The sequence below is a fragment of the Phocoena phocoena genome, chromosome 3 (assembly GCF_963924675.1).
Source record: "Phocoena phocoena chromosome 3, mPhoPho1.1, whole genome shotgun sequence".
Taxonomy (NCBI): Eukaryota; Metazoa; Chordata; class Mammalia; order Artiodactyla; family Phocoenidae; genus Phocoena; species Phocoena phocoena.
Window position 1 is genome coordinate 101,145,836 of NC_089221.1, and position 23,755 is coordinate 101,169,590.

The 23,755-nt window shown below is 34.4% G+C and overlaps 1 protein-coding gene across 1 annotated transcript in view; it reads left to right on the top strand.

Moving 5' to 3' along the window:
* SRFBP1 (serum response factor binding protein 1) overlaps positions 1 to 23,367 on the top strand; it is a 53,059-nt gene extending 29,692 nt beyond the window's left edge. Inside the window, exons 4-8 of the mRNA XM_065874687.1 lie at positions 6,867 to 6,938; positions 16,710 to 16,791; positions 17,782 to 18,493; positions 19,745 to 19,782; positions 23,075 to 23,367. Of these exons, the coding sequence (XP_065730759.1) occupies positions 6,867 to 6,938; positions 16,710 to 16,791; positions 17,782 to 18,493; positions 19,745 to 19,782; positions 23,075 to 23,259 (1,089 nt within the window). The 3' untranslated portion in view covers positions 23,260 to 23,367. The remainder of the gene's footprint in view (positions 1 to 6,866; positions 6,939 to 16,709; positions 16,792 to 17,781; positions 18,494 to 19,744; positions 19,783 to 23,074) is intronic.
* Positions 23,368 to 23,755: the final 388 nt, after the last annotated feature.

Genomic DNA, 23,755 nt, shown 5'->3' on the forward strand with positions numbered 1-23,755 from the left:
TACACAGGTATAGAATTATGTGAGAGCTGAAGTCCCCTATAATTCTGATGTTTATGAATGGATTAGTAACTCATAGCATATATATTGTAAAGAAGTTAATGCTTTATTTCATCTTTAAGATGGATTGGATAGTTATAAATTTGAAACCTTAAATAAAAGAAACGAGTTATACTGATGCTAGAAATAAAGCTGGATTGAATGTCTAAAATAAAAGAATGTATGTCTTATGCAAGTCAACACGGAGCCCTGCTCACTGATGAATAAGCTTGCAAGTGGGAAGATGAAGATTTTCAGACTTGAGTTATTTTAAGGAAATCTAAGGGAAAAAAACTACTTAAGCTCGGTTTCAGAGCATTTGTTAGCATTAGCATTTGATTGGTGGCAAATTAGTTATTTTTAATTTCCCTTTGATGATAAATTTAAACATCTTTTTTATGAAAAATCTTTGCAGCATTTTAGTAAAGTAGCTCAGGTTTTACTTGTCCAGTTTAATGTGTCTCTCTTACACTCATTTTAAAGTTGTTTAGTACAGTATTCCATATTTAGCATTTGTTACATAACTCAGGTATCTTCATTTTCCCATTGTTTTTTCTTGATCCATGGTTTTCTAATTGATAATGGTTTTGTGTTTTTACTTTTGTCATTTTACTTTCTGTCAAACTTTAAAAGTGTTTAAAATTTTCCTTTTTAAGTTGAAATCTAGGTAGGTATTTTTTTCCAAAGTCTATAACGTATGACTTTGGTATAAAATTTGCAAATTACCATATGGAATAATGCATCTTATTCTGCATTTGAAATTGCAGAATTATTTGAAATGGTTAAATTCAATTTAAAGTACAGAAAACTCTAAAATTTAAGAGAAATATTTTATTTGAAAAAAGGCACTGGAATTAGTTTCGTATAAAAGAAAGCCAAGTGTTCCTGTCTTAGTCATTTTACTTAGAATTAACCCTATATACTAGGAATGGCATAGTGTAAAATTATCATATAAGCACTGAACTGGTGTCTTTTCTTTCACATTTTTATTGGTATTTTCTTAACCATGTTTAAGTCTACCTTTCTACATTGAGTATGTTTAATGTCTTTGGAATAGGAACAGAGCTGCTGTGTAAAAATGTCTTTTGCTGGGTCTAGAAATGGATCTTAGTTTTCCAGTTGGTAATGAAATCTTTTCTCAGAAAGAGCAGTCTTGTCTTTTATGGCACCTGCCTGGCTTGTTAGCTAATGCAGTTTCCCAGCCATTCACAATATAATATCTACGTTTCAGTGAGTTCTTAAGTAGTATTTGGCCTTCTCCCACTATGAATAAAAATTATGGTAATATAGAATACTTTTGAGCAGTAAGTCTTCTGGTTTGCAACACTCTAGTAGTCCTAGCTATTTTTTCTAGTATTTTATCTCTTCATCTTTGCTTTTCTAAAGAAAAAACCCACATTGGCAACTAAAAATTCTTTGGAAATTCTGAATTTGACTTGTCTATTGGTAAGAGACTTTACTGACCTCTCACTAAGAAATAGGCATTTAAAATTTTTTCACTCTGGTCCATTTCTGTTGAACAAATGTATTGATAGCATTATACTAGGATCAAATAGTCAAAGGTGGATAAGAGACCATTCTCACCCTTGAAGAACTTACACTCTGGGCTCTTCATTCCATTTTCCCATAAAGAAAGTGAAAGATTAAGCTTAGTATAAGCATAAATTATTCTCTGACTGTTTTATGTAGTTCCTCAGACCTTTTGACCAGATGGCTTACTACCTAACCATGTTCAAGCTAGCTTAAGCAGAAGTGTTCCCAACAAGCTGGTTCCAACTACTTCCTCTTCTGAGTAGTTAACCAGAAACCTGGCATTGTTGCAACTCTTTCATGTCCAAGCCTCTAAATACCATTTGTCTTTTAGAGTTCTCTATGTTTTACCTAAATGAGGGCTTTTTGGAGTTTTATCCACAAAGCTTGCAATCTTATGTGCTTTTCAAACTCTTGTGGGAAGCCATTCATTTATAACGAAGAGAGTAGATGTATTGTCAGGTAAGATACGGCAGCCGCAAATCCAGTAAAACATCCATCATCCAAGGCGTTCTTTGAAAACTGTGAATTACTTCAGATCTTTAAAAAAAAAAAAATTCCCACTATCCCCTGCGGTTTATATTACTGATCTATTAGACCCTAGTGAATTTTGCTGTAGCAACCGGCTTTCATAATCAGTTTGAAGGGTAATTTATTCTTAAAATATGAGTAAATGAAATTTTGTGGCTAAATTATAACCTGTCATGAGAACTACTAAGTCCAATCCAAGAATAATGAGAATAGTTGTTTAAGACTTCTTCCTTTAAACGTGTATTAGATATTCTGAGTCAGAATGTATATAAATTTAGAAATTGGAGCAATTAAGAGATGATTTGAAAGTCCTGGCAGTTTACCATGAACTTGTCAAGTAGACTGCATAGCAGACTCTTAGAAGGATTGAGAAAGGCTGTGGGTTAAATTTCGTCTTACATGCTGAAGGGAATAACATTTGAGGTGCTGTCTATCCATTTGGAACAACACATCAAAGAGTCTTATTCTGAAAGGCAGTTCCTGATCTCTTCTGAATAAAAGTGTAGGGAGGGAAGAATAACTTCATAATATATATTTTATTGCAATTTTTGCATTGTCTGATAAACTGCTTGATTTATTAAATTCCTCAGTGTCTAATTAGGATAGTTCTGAACCAAAATTCTAGTTATGGCACAGCGTTCCTGTCCATACAGTTTTGTTATTTAAGCACCATTTAAAAATTTTATATGAACTATGTCATAGGAGATAGCATTCCCTTTTAATGACACATATGTTTATATTTAAAATTAAGGTAAAAATGAATTGACCCAAAATACTGAAGTATGAGTGGGGTGATAAGGAAAGTTTAAGCCATCCAAATGCATCTAGATTTTACTTTTATGGTTTTAAGGTAAGTATTTAATTCTGGGCATTATTTATGGTATATGGTACTTGTCCAAATAATATGGTGTAATGAATTATTTCATAATATGAAGATTGGTGGGAGATAAAACGTATGTATATTAGTTTTCTAGTGCTGTTGTAACAAGTTAACACAAATTTAGCGGCTAAAAACAACACAGATTTATTATCTTACAGTTCTGGGAGTCAGAAGTTTTAAACCAAGATGTCGACAGAATTGTATCCCTTGTGGAGACTCTTTCAGGTTTTAGAGGTCACCTGTGTTTGTTGACTCATGGCCCCTTCCTCCGTCTTCAAGGCCAACAGCACAGCATCTTTAGTTCTCAGTACCTCAGTATCTCTCCCTTTTTCTCCTCTTTCTCTAACTCATACCCTTCTGCTTCCCTCTTAGGAGGAGCGTTGTTACGTTAGGCCCACTCTGTGTAATCCAGGATCCCCATTTTAGGATCCTTAACTTAAATACATAATAAAGTCTCTTTGGCCATGTAAGGTAACTTATTCACAGGCTCTGAGCATGAGGACAAAGTTTATGTGTTATTCTTTCTCCTGTGCCCCCACATTTCTTTTAATTCTAGCTCTGCAGATACATACTCACCGTCAGTTCTTTTACCAAAATTATCTCTTGCTGGCTGAACTCCTCCTCTAGAAGATTCCTCTGGACAAACATATGTGTACTGTATTTCCTGAATTTTTGCAAGTTCAAAACTATTTTTTCTAGACCTGATTCTTTAGAGCTATTTGACTGTAAAATTCTTGGCTTACACTTGCTTATATTGAAAATGCTGCTCCATAGTTATTTTTATTTTGTTCTTGATATCTGATACCAGCTCAGTTTTTTCACCCTTATAACTAAATTGATCTTTTTGGCCACGAGCTCTGAAGATTTTTTTCCTTTGTCTGTAAAGTCTAATAGTTTTACCAGAATAGGGTTTCATTATTGATTGTTCCAGGTCTCTTTAAGCTAGGTACATAGTAAACCCTTTTAAATTCTTTGGTTGTTTTTTTCCAGAAAGTTGTTTTAGAACTATAGTTTTAAGTACTGGCTTTTGTCTATTGTTTTTCTCCTTCAGAGACTCCGATTACATGTATGTGGGATCATCCTTTGCCACTTTCTTTCTCTCTTTTTCTTTATCTTTTTTTCATTTTCTTGTCTTTCTTCAGTGTTTTCTTGACTTTCTTCAGTGTTCCTTATTGAATTTTTCTTTAAATCTGTTCTCTCTTTCTGAGATAGGTTTTCTTTTCTTGCATTTTATTTCCTAAGCTTTATCAACTGTTGATGCACTTCTGTGTTTTACCTGTTTCTCTTCTACAGTGTTTTAATTTCTCATTTTGCAAATTTTTTTGTTATAGGCCCCAACTACTTGTTTGAGGCTCCCTAATGAAGTTTGCAGGGTTATGTTACAGTTGTCTTTTTGATGTTTATAGGAGAGAATCAGATAAAATGTTTTGATTTACGTTTTCTTTTTTCTTCTTAAATTAATTTTAATTAATTAAATTAATTTTATATGAATTTGACTTTTTTTTCTTTTCTGAACTGTAGACGTTTCTTATCCAGGGCCCACCTTATGTCAGTATGGCAAAGTGACATTAAATTAATTTTATATGAATTTGACTTCTTTTTCTTTTCTGAACTGTAGACGTTTCTTATACAGAGCCCACCTTATGTCAGTATGGCAAAGTGACATTTTTTTAGCGGATAATGAGAAGGAGGACTTGGTTTACATGTATTTTCTTTTGTCTCTGTAGGGTCCTTAATTTATCTTTCTTTCCTTTACCTACACTGTTATCCCTAAAGGGAAGTGCACAACCCCTATTTATCTAATTCTCCTCAAAGCAGTGCTTCTTGAGGCTGTCGCCTTCAAAATCACTCACTTTCAAGCCCTTCCTTCTCTGTAGTGCTGTGAATTACCAAGTCTGAGACTTGTGTTCAACACTTTGACCTTTTGTAGTACTTTCTGCTTTCTTGTGGAGCTTCTTCTGTGTCATTAATGCATGTCCTTCACTCCACTCTCTTCTTTTCCTCCTAGTATCTTAGTCTTTCATTCTCTGGCTCTGTAAATTCATAAGCTATAGCAGCAGTGAGAGCTGTTGAATTTGGTGTTAGTTTCTCTGCTTATAGGTATTTATCTACTAATAATGCTGAGGGCACGGTTCATGTTTGGTTTTATTTGTACTCCTCGTTGAATTTATTGTTTTGGAGGGAATATGTGGGTGGGTTGAGATTTAGGTAGTATCATTACCATCTGCACTTACTTAAGTTCATTTTAGCAATAAAATTTAACCAATTCACTCTTTAGGCTGATTTTTGTCTTACAGAGTAACGAAAGGTGCTTATAGCCAGTCATTGACAAACGTGGGGCAAGTCTTAAAATCTGGATTTTTAACTATAATTTAAATAGCTTTATTAACTTGAAACTGCTTAAGGGAGGCCATCTCCTAAATTAGCTCATCAAACTTAAAGACATTTTCAACCAAAATATGTCACATAATGAATATTTTTATATATACACACATATACAATTTAAAAATGAGTCCATTATTTATGTACTTTTTATATGGATTTGTTTTACGTACACATTTTTCACATTTATATTATTGTACACAAAATGAAATTGAGTTTTTACCCTCAGAAACAGTGCTTTCCGATCTTTTTGACATTGGATCATCATTATCAATATTTGATATTTTTTTCCCATTCTACTCTTCTTCCAAAACTCCAATATAGCTCTTTAATATAGAATCTGTGGTAATTTTTCAGAAGGAGTTACACAAACCAGTATGTACAAGGATAGTCATCACATTCTTATTTATAAAAAGATCAAAACTCAGAAAATGTATTAATGTCCAGTAATAAGAATTTGATTAAATAAATAAGAGCAAAAAAACAAAAAATAGACATTTGCCCTGTTATTAAATAAAGCTAGTTTACAAAATACTATGGTCCTTTTTTGTTTAAAGTATAATTTAAATATCATTTTCACTTAATGTTTGCAGTTTTATCACATCACATATCTACCTTACTGTCACACAGTGTTGTTTTAAAATCAACTGATTTTTCTATTTAGCTTTCTTCTAGACAATAATAAAAAAAAGTTCATTTTTTATGCATATTGGAATAGCTTGATAACTTACTAATGTAGAAAAATTGCATTTTCATATGATGTAAAGTCATCTTTCATTCGCTTAGTGGAATGCATATCAAACTTAAATTCTTTTAAAGAAACTTGTAGAAGGGTGTATAATAAAATTATAACCATGTAAACATTACTGGTAATTTTACTTATTTTTCTTTCTGTTTTTCTGTGTTTTTTAATTTTCTAAAATGTGGATTAATTCCTTCCATAATAGAAAAGTGTTTTGTGGGTTAGATTTTTTTTTTTTTTTTTCCCGGTACGTGGGCCTCTCAGCCTTGTGGCCTCTCCCGGTGTGGAGCAGAGGTTCTGGTCGCGCAGGCTCAGCGGCCATGGCTCACGGGCCCAGCCGCTCCACGGCCTGTGGGATTTTCCCAGACCAGGGCATGAACCCGTGTCCTCTGCATCGGCAGGCAGACTCAACCACCGCGCCACCAGGGAAGCCCAGATTTGCCGTGGAGCAGCTGGGCCCATGAGCCATGACCGCTGAGCCTGCACGTCCGAAGCCTCTGCTCCACACCGGGAGAGGCCACAACACTGAGAGGCCCGCATACCGAAAAAAATAAAAATAAAAAAATAAATGTTTCTCTGTAAATCTCTGCATTTCTTTATAAATTGATAGAATTGCCAATGTCCTGAAATGTCATTAAAATAAGTAGTAGTTTCTTTAAATAATGGATTTCTTAAAAGCACAACATGGGAAGGAATTTCTCATATAATAATGACAGTTTAAAATAAGGCTCATAACTAAAATTAGTTTGTTTTATTCTTTTACAGGAGTTGAAACCTGATATAGTAACTAAATCTGCTCTTGGTGATGATATCAACTTTGAAAAAACCTGCAAAAAGGTACTTCTGCCAGGGGTTGTATTTCTTTTAGGAAAAGTTCCTTATTTGTATTGTTGACCTACTTTTTTCCTTTCACTTTTTTCCTTGAAGAGAAAACTTAGCAAAAGCCAGTTACTAAAAAATCAGTCAGTCACCTGGTGTGATTATTTTTTTAAAAAGCCAGGTACTATTAGTGTACAATGATTTTTCCCCATTTGAGCTCTACTACTGCCACCAAAAATTATTTTTATGGTAATTTATGAATTTTGCTTTGCCATGATACCACACCCTCAAGTACCTTAAAGGTATGTTGAAGTTAATGTGGCATTTGTGTGTTAGATAGCAGTTAGTCTGCTAATCTTACAAATTAGAATAAAGACTCTTTATTTTTATTCTTTCTAAATAGTTTTTATGAATATTTTATTTAATCCCTGCATTTACCCTATGAAAATTATTTTTACCCCCTTTTTGTAAGTAAGGAAACTGAAGCTCAGAAAGAATAAAGTGAGCTAATTAAGGGTATGCCACTCTTAGGTGCACAGTTAGGACTTTTACCCAGATATTCTGCTCCTTGCATTTGTGTCACTTGCTTCATGCTTAGTATTTCCTCTTTTTTATTTCTACCCACTTTGCTAAAGGCTATGTGACAGTTCCACCAGAGAACAGATTTTTGGATTAATTAATTTTTATAACTCTATTACATTTCTTTTTTCACTTTTATTCACATTTGCTCTAATCTGTATTATTTCTTCCTCTTGAATTTGTGCTTACTTTGCTCTTTCTCTAGTTTCTTAACGTGGAAGCTTAAATTACTGATTTAGACCTTTCTTTTTTCCTAATATAAGCATTGAATGCTATAAATATCCCTCTAAGCACTGCTTTAGCTACATCTTATAAATATGATATGTTATATTTTATTTTCTTTGAGTTTAAAATGTTTTAAATTTTCCTTGAAATTTCACCTTTAACCTATGGTTTAATTAGAAGTACGTTATTTAATTTCTGAACAATTGAGGGTTTCCAGGTATCTTTTCATTAGTTTTCTTTATGATCCATATGCATACTCTTTATGATTTTTATTCTTTTAACTTTATTATTTGTGTTATTTGTCTAGAGTATGGCTTATCTTGGTGAATATTTCATGTGCACCTGAAAACAATATTATTATTTTGGGATCAGTGTTCTATAAATGTTATTTAGGTCCAACTGATTGATGGTGTTGTTCAGGTGATTTACATCTTTACTGACTTTCTACCTACTTGTTTTATTGTTGACTAAGAGACGTGTGTTGGAATCTCCAACTGTAAGTGTCAATTTTCCTATTCCAGCCTTAAGGAAAAAAATACTCTGATTCTACATTTATGTACACTAGCACTCACCTCTCTGCAATTCACTGATTTTAGCCATGTTAAATTTTAAAGCATTTTATTGTAAGAAGGCCAGAACATGAAAGTTTTTGTATGTTTGAGGGGAGGGAAGATTTGTTGTCACAGTCCTTGTCAGGAAGGTAACACCAAAGTCGTGAGCATAATTTTACAAACAGCTTCCTTATTTTATACTAACATGATTTTACAGTAAATATTCTTATTTTATAGCATTCATTCATAGAGAGGAAAAAATTTTAGTTCTGTTATAGTTTTTAACTTATGTCTTGGTCTATATATATTTCTGACAAAATAATGATGTTAAATAGAATAGTGGTAGTTGTATAAAAATATGGTAGAACATATTTGTTTTCTCTTGAGAATTTAAAAAAATAATAATTTAAGGGGCTTCCCTGGTGGCGCAGTGGTAGAGAGTCCGCCTGCCGATGCAGGGGACATGGGTTCGTGCCCCGGTCCGGGAAGATCCCACATGCCGCGGAGCGGCTGGGCCCGTGAGCCATGGCTGTTGAGCCTGCGCATCCGGAGCCTGTGCTCCGCAACGGGAGAGGCCACAACAGTGAGAGGCCCGCGTACCGCAAAAAAAAAAAAAAAAAAAAAAAAAAAAAAAAAAATAATAATAATAATTTAAGGTTTTTACCAGAAAAAAATTTTTGAATTTTCTGGTTGCTGCATTCTAAAAGTATTTCAATAATATTTAATTTGTGATGAGAATAAAAAGCAATTTATTTTTAGTTGACTAATACTATGTTTCCATTTAAATTTCAACACTAAAACTTGACAATATTATTTAATTTTAACTTGAAATATCCAAAATAAAATATCCTTTGTCTCTTTTTTTTTTTTTAACTTTTCAGTCAGATTTTTTTCACTTTGGAAGGTTACTATTAGTTGATGTATGTGTAATATTTGTAGCATCAGGTTTTTTTAGGGTATCTTCTTTCATTTACAACCCTTTGTTAAACCTTCCATTGTGTAAAATGTCATCCTAAAAATGGGGAAATGTGTCTATATTCGCTTATCCATTTTTATTTTGTAATAGTAAATTCATTTGCATATTACTATATTTGTAGTCATGAGATTTATAATATTCACATAGAAAGTTTAGGATCTAACTGAAATATTGTCAAGCAAAACCTGATTGCATTTCTGCCCTTTTGGTATCTTCCTCCAAACAGAAGGAAGGAAAGGGAGGTGGAGAAGGAGAAAAGGAAAACAGTTCTGTTTCAAGTTCTTGATGGAACTCTTGAGGATTTAGAGCCAAGGGAAATTGCCTTGCTTAAAATGATTTCAGATTCCTCCCAAGCTATTTGATTTCAACTATTTTGCTACTGTTTTATGTCATTTGTGGTATTCTTTGATTGGATTCATGTTCTGTATCAAAATATGTTAATAAATTAAACCTCTGGAATAAAAATGAGGCAAGTAGCAGTGTCATGGAGAGAAGACTGATTAGTTTGCCATAGGAAGGGTGGTTAGTGAAAGATGACCAAAGAGGAAATAAGGCTATTATGTAGAGCTCTGTACATTTGAAGCTGTCTGACCATCAGAATAGAGCAGAACAAACTAATTTGTGTAACTTCTTAGAGCTTGCACAGGTCTTCCATATACATTATTACCTCAATTGATCTTACAACAATGATCTCATATGGAAAACATTCATGTGTGCACATGCATGTGTGTACATGTGTGTGTAGTAATACTAGTAGTGTCTTCATTTTCCAAATTTAGAAAGGGGTTAGAAAGATTAAGTAGCCAGTTAATATTTGTACGAGAGTTTTAAAGCTAGAGAGTTTGGGGACTAGAACTGTGACATTTCCAGACAATTATTGCCAGAATTTCAAGGGCTTCTCAATTCAAAACATCTGTGATATGCAGAGCAGTCAGCTAAGCACTATGGAAAAAAGGAATGAAATAGAACACAGTTATATTAAACAGCTACAGGATGAGAGGAAGCAAATTAATATTTGTTAACATCTACCAGTTGCCTGACTTGTTAGATGCTTTATACACGTTAGCTTTCTCAGGGAAGATGATGATAATCTCATTTAACAGATGAGACAACGGGCCCAGAAAGGTAAAATATACCGATGGTCATAGGTAGTCAGTAGGAAATGTCAGATCCAAGTTCTAAACCCCGGTCTCTGCCTACAAAATGAAAGTTTAGGACAAAAGGATGGAATAAGTCCCATATGTGTAAGACTGCATTTTGGAAATCATGGTGTTGTAGGCATTTTAAGAGTTCATTGAATACAGAAAAGTCTCCCATTCTCTTATAAATGTGGACTCTAAGCCATATTTTGCTTTGTTTGCCACAGTTCTTCTGATCCAGCTGAATAGACTGTTTCTTATTATATCTCTAAATGTTTTTAATAAATACAAATATGAATGTGTTGGTTTATATCATTAGATAAAACCTGGAATTGAATTTAAGTCCAGTTAATGATAAAAGTATTCTACTAGCATTCTACCTGTACTAGTTCATTTAGCGTCAGTTTGTTTTAAGGCAACATTTCAAAGGAATGAACATGGTGTGTAAGAGAGCTTTTTCATTTTTAGACTCTTGTTTATATTTACATGTACATTCTCAAAATTCTTTTCAAAATTGAACACCAAATGCTTTGTGTTCACAGTAAATACCCATATGCCAAAATAAAATGTGTCCATTAAAAAGTGAGGTGTTTTCCTTTTTTAATTTAATTTATTTGAAATGGAAGAAACTGGAGGTGTATGAAAACCACAGTTTCCTGAGAATTTTCCAAGGCAAACACTGTGTCAACTTCAAGTAATGAAAGCTGTGGTTTCCTTCGTATCCCCCAATATTGTGAAGATTGTTTCATGCATGTGTAAAAACTATTTGTTAATAGCGATTACTTAGCCTTTTAAGCTTCAAAATAATTTTATTTAAATTTAAGAAGTATGGCTGTATTTGAATTCTTTTATAAACCTCCACATTTTCAGTCTCTCCTATGAAGTTTATGACATTCTGCCTTGGGTTAGTTATTTGTGCATTTGTTGTAACCTTTTAAATTAGTGCAAGATCATGAACCTCAAAAGATGGTGTTTGTGTCCTTATGTGTAAGACTGTGCCTTCACATAATGCATATTTATGTAAATATAAATATCTGTAAATATAAAGAGGGAGAAACTAAGTGAGGAAGGAAGATGGACAGGAAAGAAGTAAGGAAGGATGAAGAATTTTTTTACGCGGGCCTCTCACTGCTGTGGCCTCTCCCGTTGCGGAGCACAGGCTCCAGACGCGCAGGCTCAGTGGCCATGGCTCACGGGTCCAGCCGCTCCGTGGCATGTGGGATCTTCCTGGACCGGGGCACGAACCCATGTCCCCTGCATCGGCAGGTGGACTCTCAACCACTGCGCCACCAGGGAAGCCCAAGGATAAAGAATTTGAAGTCCCTCATGATAGGGACTGTTGTACTGACTCTTGTGAGTTCCTACACTTAAGCTCAGTGGCTTAAGCAAAATGTAAACATCTCGCATTGCAGCAGAGACCCAAAACACTGCCAAAGGTAAAAACCTGAGCCCTCTTGATTAACAACCTCTTTTCTTATGTTTATATTTAATTTCTTTACAAAAAGATTTGAGGGAGGCTTGGAGTTGGGTCACAAAATGAGGGAAAGTTATCTTGAATAGTTTAGAAGAAAACTTGTTGAGAATACTAGACTGAATTCAGAAACCTGACTTTGAATTCTAGCTTGTTCCTAACTGGCTAAGTGGTCTTGAAATCAAGTCAATACTGTTAGTCTAATTGTTAGATAAAATCTTTGGTCTATATTCCCTTTACCTCTAACCTCTTGTTAAAATTTGAACTTAAAAAATTAAATGAATGATTTCTAATTGCTTTCTTAAGAATAAAATTAAAGAAAGGTTTAAAGTGTTAAATTTGACAAATTTTTATTAGAGAAATTTAAACATTTATTTAAATGATTGCTGTAATTTATAAAATTTGGTATTTTTAACTAAGACTTTTTCCAAATCAAACATTTTAAGAACTACAGGCATACCTCAGAGATAACGGGGGCTCAATTTCAGACCACCTCAGTAAATCAAATAACCGCAATAAAGCAAATGACAAATTTTTGGTTTCTCAGTGCATATAAAAGTTATGTTTACACTGTACTGTAGACTATTAAGTGTGCAATAGCATTATGTATAAAAAAATATACGTACCTTAATTTAAAAATACTTCATTGCCAAAAAGTGCTAACCATCATGAGTCTTCAGCAAGTTGTATTCTTTTTGCTGGTGGAGGGTTTTGCCTTGAAGTTGATGGCTGCTGACTGATCAGGGTGGTGGTTGCTGAAGTTTGGGTGGCTGTGGTGATTTCTTAAAATAAGACAACAGTGAAGTGTGCTGCATCGATTGCCTCTTCCTTTCAGAAACAATTTCTCTGTAGCAGGCAGTGCTGTTTGATGGCATTTTACCCACAATAGAACTTTCAAAATTGGTGTCAGTCCTCTCAAACACTGCTGCTGTTTTATCAACTAAGTTTATATGATATTCTAAGTCCTTTGTGGTCATTTCAGCAGTCTTCACAGCATCTGCACCAGGAGTAGATTCCATCTCAGGAACCACTTTCTTTGCTCATCCATAAGAAGCAATCCCCATATATTCAACTTTTATCATGAGATTGCAACAATTCAGTCACATCTTCACTTCCAATTCTAGTTCTCTTGCTGGTTTCACCACATCTGCAGTTACTTCCTTCACTGAAGTCTTGAACCTCTCAAAGTCATTCATGAGGGTTAGAATCAACTTCTTCCAAACTCCTGTTACTGCTGCTATTTTGACCTTTTCCCATGAATCATGAATGTTTTTAATGGCATATAGAACGGTGAATCCTTTCCAGAAGGTTTTCAGTTTACTTTGCCTAGTTCCATAGGAGGAATCGCTAGCTATGGCAACTATAGCCTTATGAAATGTATTTCTTAAAGAAGACTTGAAAGTTGAAACGACTCTTCGATCCATGGGGCTGCAGAATGTGTGTTGTGTTAGGAGGCATGAGAACAACATGAATCTCGTCGTACCCCTCCATCAGAGCCCTGATGACCAGGTGCATTGTCAATGAGCAGTAATATTTTGAAAGGAATCTTTTTCTCTGAGCAGTAAGTCTCAACAATGAGCTTAAAATATTCAATTCATTAAGCCCTGTAATAAACAGATGGGCTGTCTCCAGACTTTACTGTTCCATTTAGAGAGCCTGGGAAGAGTAGATTTAGCATAATTCTCAAGGGCCCTAGGATTTTCGGAGTGGTAAATGAACACTGGTTTTAGCTTCAGTCACCAGCTGCGTTGGCTTCTAACAAGAGTTGTCAGCCTGTCCTTTGAAGCCAGGCATTAACTTCTCCTTTCTAGCTATAAAAGGCATCTTCTTCCCAAAAAGGCTGTTTCTACGTTGAAAATCTGTTGTTTAGTGTAGCCACCTGCATTGTTTATCTTAGCCAGATCTTCTGGATAATATGCTACAGCTTCTACATCAGCACTTGCTTCTTTACGTTGCACTTTGATGTTGTGGAGACAGCTTCTGTCCTTAAACCTCATGAACCAAACTCTGCTAGCTTTCCTTCTGCAGCTTCCTCACCTCTCTCAGCCTTCAAAGAGCTGAAGAGAGTTAGGGTCTTGCTCTGGATTAGGTTTTGGTTTAAGGAAATGTTGTGGCTTGGTTTAATCTTCTATCTAGACCACTAAAGCTTTCTGTGTTATCAGCAGTGAGGCTGTTTTGCTTTCTAATCATTTGTGTGTTCACTGGAGTAGCCCTTTTAGTTTCCTTCAAGAACTTTTCCTTTGCATTTACATCTTGGCTAACTGTCTGGGGCAAAAGGCCTAGCATTCAGCCTGTCTTGGCTTTCAGCATACCTTCCCCACTAAGCTTAGTCCTTTCTAGCTTTTGATTTAAAGTTAGAGGCATGTGACCCTTCCATTCACTTGAATACTTACAGGCCATTGTAGGGTTATTAATTGGCCTAATTTCAATATTGTTTCGTCTCAGGGAATAGGGGGGCCCAAAGAGAGAGAGAGACAGGGGAACATCTCAGTGTTCAGTGGAGCAGTCAGAACATCAGTTGTTTGTTTTCCTACCTGAGCGTGGTTTTTGGCATCCCAAACAATTACAGTAGTAACATCAAAGATGAGTGGTCACAGATTCCCATAACAAATATAATAATAATGAAAAAGTTGAAATTTCAGGAATTAACCAAAATGTGATACAGAGACACAAAGTGAGCAAATGCTGTTGGAAGAATGGTGCCAATAGACTTGATAGACACAGGGTTGCTACAAACGTTCATTTTGTAAAAAAAACATAATATCTGTGAAGTGCAATAAAACAAAGCACAATAAAACAAGGTATGCATGTACATGTATAATATCTTTTATTCGTCTTAAAGAATGAAAATTTAAACCCTGAGTATTTATAAAGCATATTACTAATGTGTATGTCATTAACAGTTTTTCCATTTGCACTGTTTTTTCCCCATTAGAATATTTTTTCTACTCCCCAAATCATGAGCTACTCAGATTTGCAAATCAGTAACAGACCATCAAGAACAGATATGAATTAAATACAGCTAGCAAATAATTAATTAATTAATTATATCTGCAATGACCTTGTTTCCAAGTAGGATCACATTCTCAGTTTCTAGTTGGCTATAAAATTCGGGGAGGATACCATGTGACCCAGGACAGAAGGTAATTAGGCAGCAAGTCATCCTGGCACAGGATTTGCACCAGGTCTAATTTAATGGAGTTGTTCTCTGAGGGACTCTACCTAGATAAGTTCTCCAAACAATAGATTTCAAACTGTTATCATCTTGCTTTTACTTAGGTACTCATAAGTGTTTATTACTGGGAAGGAAAAGGCCTTATTGGGCTGTTAACAATGAAGGGTAAATTTAAAGTAAAGATGTTTGAAGCTGATAGCTCTACTTTCACACACTAGTGAAATTTTTACTTGCTTCATGGAATATTTATTGAATGCCAACTATTATCAGTTATTGTCCTAGGCACTAGGTCTACAGGAATGTGGAAGACATAAGTCCTTGCCTCACAGATAAGAAAATATCTGCACTGGCGTGCTGTGTTGAGTGATGTGAAGTAAATAGTGATAGAAAGTGTTTTAGTTCAGATAGCATTTGAGCAGAGACCTGAATACGATGAGATGATCAGCCCGTGTGTATTTGGGAGTAGAGTATTCCAAGTAGAGAAGAGCTTGCAAAGGAAGAGCCTAAGCATCAGAAGGCAGTAAAGCTTTAAAAAGAACAGATAGGGAAATAGCATGATCTGGTTTTGTTTAAAAGCTTGCTGTGACTGCTATATGGAAATTGACTGTGAGAGAACAGGAGGCAATGGAGAATGACCAGGTGTGAGCTTATTACATTGGTCCAGGTGAGAGGTATTGGTGATTTGGTCAAAGGTAGTAAGTAGAAATGGTGTAAGTGACTGGTTCTGGATAGATTTTGCAGATGAAACCACAGGATTTGCTGAAGGATTTATTGTGAGCTGTGAAGAAAGGAGAAATGTAATGGAAGAATCTTTTGAGTTTTAGGCCTGAGCAACCAGAAAAATTAAAATTACCTACAATAAGATGGGAAAGACTATAGCAGAAGTAGGTTTAAGAAGAAAGTCACAGCATTCTCTTTTAACATGTCAAGTAGGTGGTTGGATATGTGAGTCTGGAACTCAAGTTAGAGCTTGAGGTAGAAATTTGGAAGTTTTCAGCCTACAGGTGATATTTAAAGCAGTTAGTCTGAATTATGAATTTTCTAAATGTATAAATACTAATGTATGTATGTGTATATATATATGTATATATATATATATGTATATAGTCCCATTCAGTCATCATCAAACATCTATAAAGTGTTGGCTATAAGCCAGGCACTGGTGGAAGGTTGTGAGAATACAGTAATGTACTAGTTATTCAAAATAAAAATATATAGCATTTGATAATTTTTAGGTCTCTAGTAAATGGAACTTCAAGCATTATAGTAGTCATGGATTATATCACCCAGCTTAGTACTAATATGTTACTTGATTCTTTCATATTATTTTAGTCTTCTTAACTAGATCTTTTAAACTCTTTGAATACAGGAGCTATATTACTTTTTTTTTTTAATATCACACACGATGCCTACCACAATTCTGGGAGGATATTAAGTACCCAAAGAATATTTATTCATTGATTACATGATAATTTTAACTGTTAAGAACAGTAGTATTTTTGTCACTGTGTTATCTTTAGCATGGATTACAGGTGAGTTGTCTAATTAGAGTATTAACAGATTCCTGTTCCCTAACTCTTAACTTTTAAAAATTACAGTGGATTGCATTTTATTCACTTCTTAGTAGTGTTACATAGTTTTTATTCGCATGTGCTTGTTATTTCAATTTACAGCCTGATTCTACTGCAACTGAAAGAGCAGTTGCCAGACTAGCAGTGCACCCTCTTCTGAAGAAAAAAATAGACGTGCTAAAAGGTATGAATTAAATGACTTTTAAACCGTTTATGGTACATGATTTGAATAAACAGCCATTCATTTGTTTACTTTCAGGGTGCTTTTCTCCTTTTGAGGATCTTTTATATTATAAATGTCTCTTTCAAATATTTCCAAATGTGGGAAGCTACCTGAAAATATGGAAGTTATCTGATGTCTGAAAAACTTTTGTATTTTTTCTAAATTCCTATTTCCTAAATTTCTAAAATATATATTCATTATAATATTGAATACAATTGATTTTCTAAATATTGGTATAATTCATATTATTACTTATGATGTTGCCACTTAGTCACATAATTTCTATTTATGTATGTACATTTTAAAATGTTTTGAAAGGGGCTTCCCTGGTGGCGCAGTGGTTGAGAGCCCGCCTGCTGATGCAGGGGACACAGGTTCGTGCCCCAGTCCGGGAAGATCCCACATGCCGCGGAGAGGCCGGGCCCGTGGGCCATGGCCGTTGAACCTGCGCGTCTGGAGCCTGTGCTCCGCAACGGGAGAGGCCACAACAGTGAGAGGCCCACGTACCACAAAAAAAAATGTATTAAAAGAATTAAATGTTTGTGTCACAGATTAGAAGATACTTATTTTTAATGTCTGAAAGCACAATTTACGGTATTTACAATTGTATTAATACATTATTATTACAGAACTTAAAGTTGTCATTTTAGTCTGTTTATTTGTATTTAGTGAAGTTTTTACTGTTCTTCTTAACATCCATACATGAAGGAATAAGTTTTCTTTTAATTTTAGAGATTTAAAATGGATACCTCTGAGCATTTTGTATATGTTTGGTTTTGTAAAAGTTAATAGATTTCTTTGTAAATTCATACCCATTATATGTATGTAATGTAAATTCCAGTCATTCTCTTAAGTATTTCCAAATAATTTAAGAAATACTGTACTAAAACAGTAACGTTTTGTATTATTTGTTTCAATGCTGAAACAAGTCATATCCTGTTTCTCTTGCAGCTGCTGTCAAAGCCTTTAAAGATGCAAGACAAAATGTTGTTGAAGTTAAGTCATCAAAGAATGCTTCAGAAGAAAATCATTCCAAGGACACTTTGTGTTCAAATGATGATGCCAGTAAGTTACAGCATGAAGGAACTATTATCAGTGAGCAAGAAGAGAAAGAAGCCAAAATATTGGCAAAGAAACCAATAAATAATTCAAAAGAAAAAATAGCCAAGATGGAGCATGGACCCAAAACAGTGGACATTCCAAATTCTCTATCAAAGCCTTCTGAAAAAGATTCTCCAGTACCCTCTGAACCCCAGAAAACACCTACTGACCCCAAAATGAAAACATTTAGTCAAACCAAAAAAGAGAAAGAGTCCAGTAGCTCACTTGGTGTTAACAGTGATGGAGAAGAATTACATGAAGAAGAGAAGGAATATTTTGATGATAGCACAGAAGAAAGGTTTTACAAACAGTCTTCCATGTCTGAGGATAGTGATAGTGGTGATGACTTCTTCATTGGGAAAGTCAAACGGACACGGAAGAAGGAAAGTAGTTGTCATTTTTCAGTTAAGGAACAAAACCCCCCCCAAAAATTGTTGCCTGAAGAAGATATACTTGAAATCCATCAGGATATGAGAAGTGATAAAAACAAGCCACGTACAGAAGCAAGGAAGTTTGAATCAGTGTTTTTCCATTCTTTATCTGGATCTAAAAGCTCTGGAAGGTAAGGGTATTTTTTTATCCTGAAAGAATTATTAGTTCTTAATTTTTCGAAAGATATGAAATAACCACACATCCTAACATTGAGATACTATCTCTCATACATAATTCTAGTTTGTACAATACATCCTGTGTTTAGACTTGGCCCTCTCCAACTTTATATTGGATAATATATACAAATACACGTATGATAATGCTACATTTTTCCAACCTCATCAGAAAATGAGACAATATAGATAAATTTGTCTAATTTAATTGTCTAGCTAATTTAAGTTTATTCCTTTGATTATCAAAGTTTTGAAACTTTGAGTTAGCTTTTGGTGAAAACGTTTGAAAATTTCTCACATATCTCACTTTTTAAACAGAACTTTCTGAAAAGAATGTGGTTTTTTTTGTTTTGTTTTGTTTTTTCTCTTGTTGACCCAGGGCATTATTGTAAAACTCAATTGTTTTATGTTTTTCTGTTTCAGTAGATAAGGCTGCTTGCCCTAACACTGAGTTTCTCCAGACTGCTTTATATTTGGTGATGCTGTCATCCTTATCCCTTCTTTTCACAGCTGTTTTGTTATAAATCAATAAGTTTAATTTCATTTGTAATTCTAATCTGATAGGGGATATCTTCACATTATAGAATAAAAATCATGATTAGCTATTTTCTTCAGTAAACTTTTTCTATAATTTATAGGTCAGGCATAATTTTTAGTAGAATAGAAAAATGTGATGTTGAAATTTTCCATAAAAGTCAGAGTATGGAAAAGACACACAAACCATCTTTGGAGTCTTGAAAATTATTACATTATTTCATATATCTCCCAACTGTGCCTAAAAAAGCTACAGTTTTTCCCTCACTTGAAAATTAAGCACCACTATCCCTTCCCTCTCCCAAAAAAATGTTAATCTTAGTTATATGTGATTGTTATATGTGACTCATTCCCCCTGTAAGATTTTTGAAATTCTTTGTCTAGATAGTTCTCAAAGGTACAAGGTAACCAAGACAGGATATTTTATGGCCAGAAATCCCTATACAGGTGGTGAGAGGAAAATTCCTACATTTTTCTATAGTAATACTGGGGTCTAACAACCCTTTGATGTAGCTAAAACGTGGGGTTTTCATAATTTTTTAATTCATTTCTCGGGGGGTAAAGGAGTATGATAATTTTTTTTAATGAGTTTTATTAACATTTTTATTATGTTATCTTCTTAAAGTCAGAGGATTTATCTTTTAAATGTCCTAATGGTGTTTTTCTTCTTTTAGAAATTACAGAGAACAGGCTCCAAGAAGCAAAACCCCAGGCATGTATTAATGACTTCCTGACTTCCATATGCAGTTGAGCAATGCTTTGCCAAAGAGGAAAGATGAAAAATTCTGGTTGCTTAGTAGCCTGAATCAGTTATGTACCCACAGAAATGGAAATAGAGCATCTTATGATTATCAGAATAATTTTTAAATTTTAATTATTTTTTTTTACCCTCTATGTCCTGCCAATAGGAAATATGTTAGATAAAAGTTATCAGGAAATATTGGGTCTATTTAATTTATCTTGAACTAATCAACATATTCTTTAAGTAAATTGCTATGTAAGTTCCATCTTAGTCAATGCCATGCCATTAAACATTCAGTAATAAGTATGTTACTTCCAGGGTTAAGAGTGAAACCAGATTTTCAGATTAATTTGTAACAAATCAAGTTTAATATATTTGGGTGGTCTGACTTCTCTACATAATCCCAGACTCTCACTGATTTAAAATAATAAAAATTTATTTCTCACATTACAGTCTACTATGAATCAGCACAGGGGCTGTGTTTCACATAGTCATTCAAGGATCAGGCTCCTTCCATCTTTTGCCTCCTTTCTACTACTGTTCCCAGGTATTCTCCATTTGACCAACAAAAGGGAATAGAGTACATGGAGAATTTTGTAAGATGTTTTCATGGGCCAGGCCTGAAAGTGTTAAGGATCAGTTCTGCTCACATTTCATTAGCCAGAATTTAGTTACATGACCCCATCCTAGCCAAAAGGGAGCTAAGAAATGCAGTCTAACTATGCGGCTAGGTGGAAAAAGAAAGTGGAATTTCTTGAACACATAACTGTCTGCTGCTGACCATCCTTTTGATCATCAGATAGTAATTTCACTGGTAATTTTCTCTGGTAATTTCTCAACACACAGAGCACACTATGTGCTTCCTTCCTGAGAAAGCCAACCCAGAGTCCCATCCAGTCATTGTATCCAGTTGAAAGCCTAGAATTCCTGAGTAATGATGCAGTGCTTTCCATCAGATCTCATGATGTGACTGCTCAAAATTTGGTGACCTGTACACTAAAAAGACAAACTGCCTGCCCACAACTCAGACCAGATATTTAGTGGCAGAGCAGGAGCAAGGTAACCACAATAAAATCTCTCATTCAGTGAAGGGAAACATGGGAGGTGTGCAACATGTCTACTACCTGAGCAAAGATTGTGAAGAATCTATGAGGAATTTTCTTATCCACTGTTCTCCGTGGTCTCTGACCGTGTTCTTGGGAGGGTCTTTGTTCCATGGCCACAGCTGAAGTAGACAGTATGATCTTCTTGGGAGTTGCCCCAAGTGATTAGTAAAAATATATGATCGTGAAGATGGTTTAAAGTCTTAACAGTCAGGTTTTTTCCAGCCTAGGTTTGTGATTTCTTTCACAATAAAAGTTCCCTCCAAAACTTACTGGATTTCTGACCTCTTTATTTCCAGTCAGTCCATCAATGAGCTAGTCACCACACCAAAAATTCTTTCCTAGAGCTATTTTTTAAACTTGCCTTATTTATGTTAGTGGGTCATTCCCCACCCCCGCCCTCCGTCACTGTCCCAATCATTCAGTGTCTGTTGCATTCAGATTCTCAGGTTTGGTTTGAGACGGCCATACCTTTACTCTTATCTCTGCTCCAGAGCTAAATCTCTTCGGACCTTTACTGCTTAAAATCTTTCTCAGTCTTATCTCTTACTGTTAGGAGTCCAAAGGCTTTTCTAAACCTTAAGGTCCCAAATATCTGAACCCTCTCTTCCCTTTTGATTCTGCTTGTGAGCTGGCCGGTTCTTTCCTGAACTTTTCTCTTTTTTTTTGTAATACTTTGCCAAAGAGCCATCAGTACACTAATCTTTTTATTCTTTCCAGCCACTTACCCTTGTGCTGCAATTCCATAGGCATGTAGCCTACTTCCCAAGTTTTCGCTGGCAACAGTTTTATCTTTTCCTTAACATATACATAGGATGCTCACTTTTCAGCCTCAGGTATCCATTTCCTTACTACCCTCCACTGAACTGCAAAGCCCATGCCAAATTTTTGTTATTTTAATGGCTGTATTAAAATACTAGGTTTGGCAAATACATGGCCTTATATTCACAAATACAGAATAACTAGAAATTTAAGACACTCCCACATTTTCCTGATTAGGAAACCCAAGTAAAACATGTTTTTGTTTTTAGTTTATAAATTTATAATACTTAATTTATCCATTTGTTTGCTCATGCAAATATGCTTTACATAATTATGTAAAATATATATCAGTTTATAAATATTGCCTTATTCAAATTTCAGTTTACATGAAACAGTTTCATTTAACATTTAAATTCATCACTCTATCACTAGAGGCATTCTTTATTATAGATTTCTAGAGCACATGTGATTTGTACAAGATATGGGACGTTTTGAATCTGTGTGCAGTGATGTTTTGGAAATGTTATCCCAACTGTACACTTGTATAACATTATGACATTTGCTTTTTTAAGATCTTTAAAAGGCTTCTGACAATGATAGCTAACTTGCAGTGGAGAAATTATACACCCCTAGGACTGATTAATAAATCTGTATTAAATTTTTTGCTTCTCTTTTTCTTTCTGATTCTATAAATATGCATTGATTCAGTCTTTTCAGGCTAGCAAGTCTCCCTGTACTTTGTTCAAAATAATATAATTGAAGTTTCTCATAATAAAAGAGGTTGTAAGGACTAGAATACAAGTTGCCACCCTCATATCTGGTGGATAACTTTATGGTTAAAAAAGAACTTAGTCTTAAATTTGAGCAGATACGGCAGTTTACCTTGCAATCACAACTTTTTGTTCAATAACAAGGGAGTGGAATCAGTTAACAGCCCTTTAAAAAGCTCACCCATCAACCCTGTTGGATTCAATATTTTAGTTAAAACATGTGAATTTTCTGGCTACATTGCTCCACACACAGGTGTCATATGATAATGAATCATATTCCTTTAAAAATACAAAATGTCCTTCCTTTTTAAATTTTTTTGCCTTATATGTTGTCTGGACTGTGTTTCTTAATGTCAGTGTAAATAAGACAGCACAGCATATACTAGGAGGCATGCAACAGACATCTATTTACAACAATTAGAAAGCATGTGTCCCAAAACTGACTGCTCATATGTGTATTTCAACTTCAAACTTCCCTGTAGGACTTAGATTTTACACTGTGAGGTATTCCATTTAAGTAAAACTAAATTTCTTCCTTAAACACTGATTTGAGAAGATAAAATGTATTTGTTTTCTATGCTACTTATGTATAGACTTAGTTTTCATTAATTTTGCTTTCTCCTCCAGATTTTCAGCAAATTGAACCTCAGATCAATAATCAGTTTAATAAGAGTGCACGAAGAGGACCTGAAAATACAAAACAGAAATCACAGCTGCCTCTTCATCCTTCATGGGAAGCAAGCCGGAGGCGAAAAGAACAGCAATCCAAAATTGCTGTGTTTCAGGGGAAAAAAATTACCTTTGAGGATTGATTAGTACTGTTTTTTTGTGAACTTCTCTATCGAAAATTTGTTTTTCTTTTTTTAACCTTTCTTTTTTTTTTAACCAGCCCATTATTTAAATATGTATTTGAATAAGTCTCTTTGAATGGGTTATAGAAATGAGTTTGGTTTTGTCTTTTTTTTTTAAGTATGTTCAAGTTATGTTTAAGCTTCCACAAATAAAGTGCATACTTAAATTAATTTTAAATATGTCAAGACTATTCCCTCTATAAAAGAATATTGAGATATTGGCTGTCCCAGATTTTCTCATTTGTGCTAATGAAGTATATTTCACTAGTTTAGCTCTGTTTCTTTACTTTTAAAATAATAATGGAAAAATATGAGGAAATTGTAGCTATCTAAAATAGATCATTTTTGCTGAAAATTGCTCTTAGCAAAACTAAGATGGTAACTTCTATTATGGGTATACAGATAATAAGTTATATAAGTAAATATTAACTTTTGTCATAGTTTTAATTATTTGTAA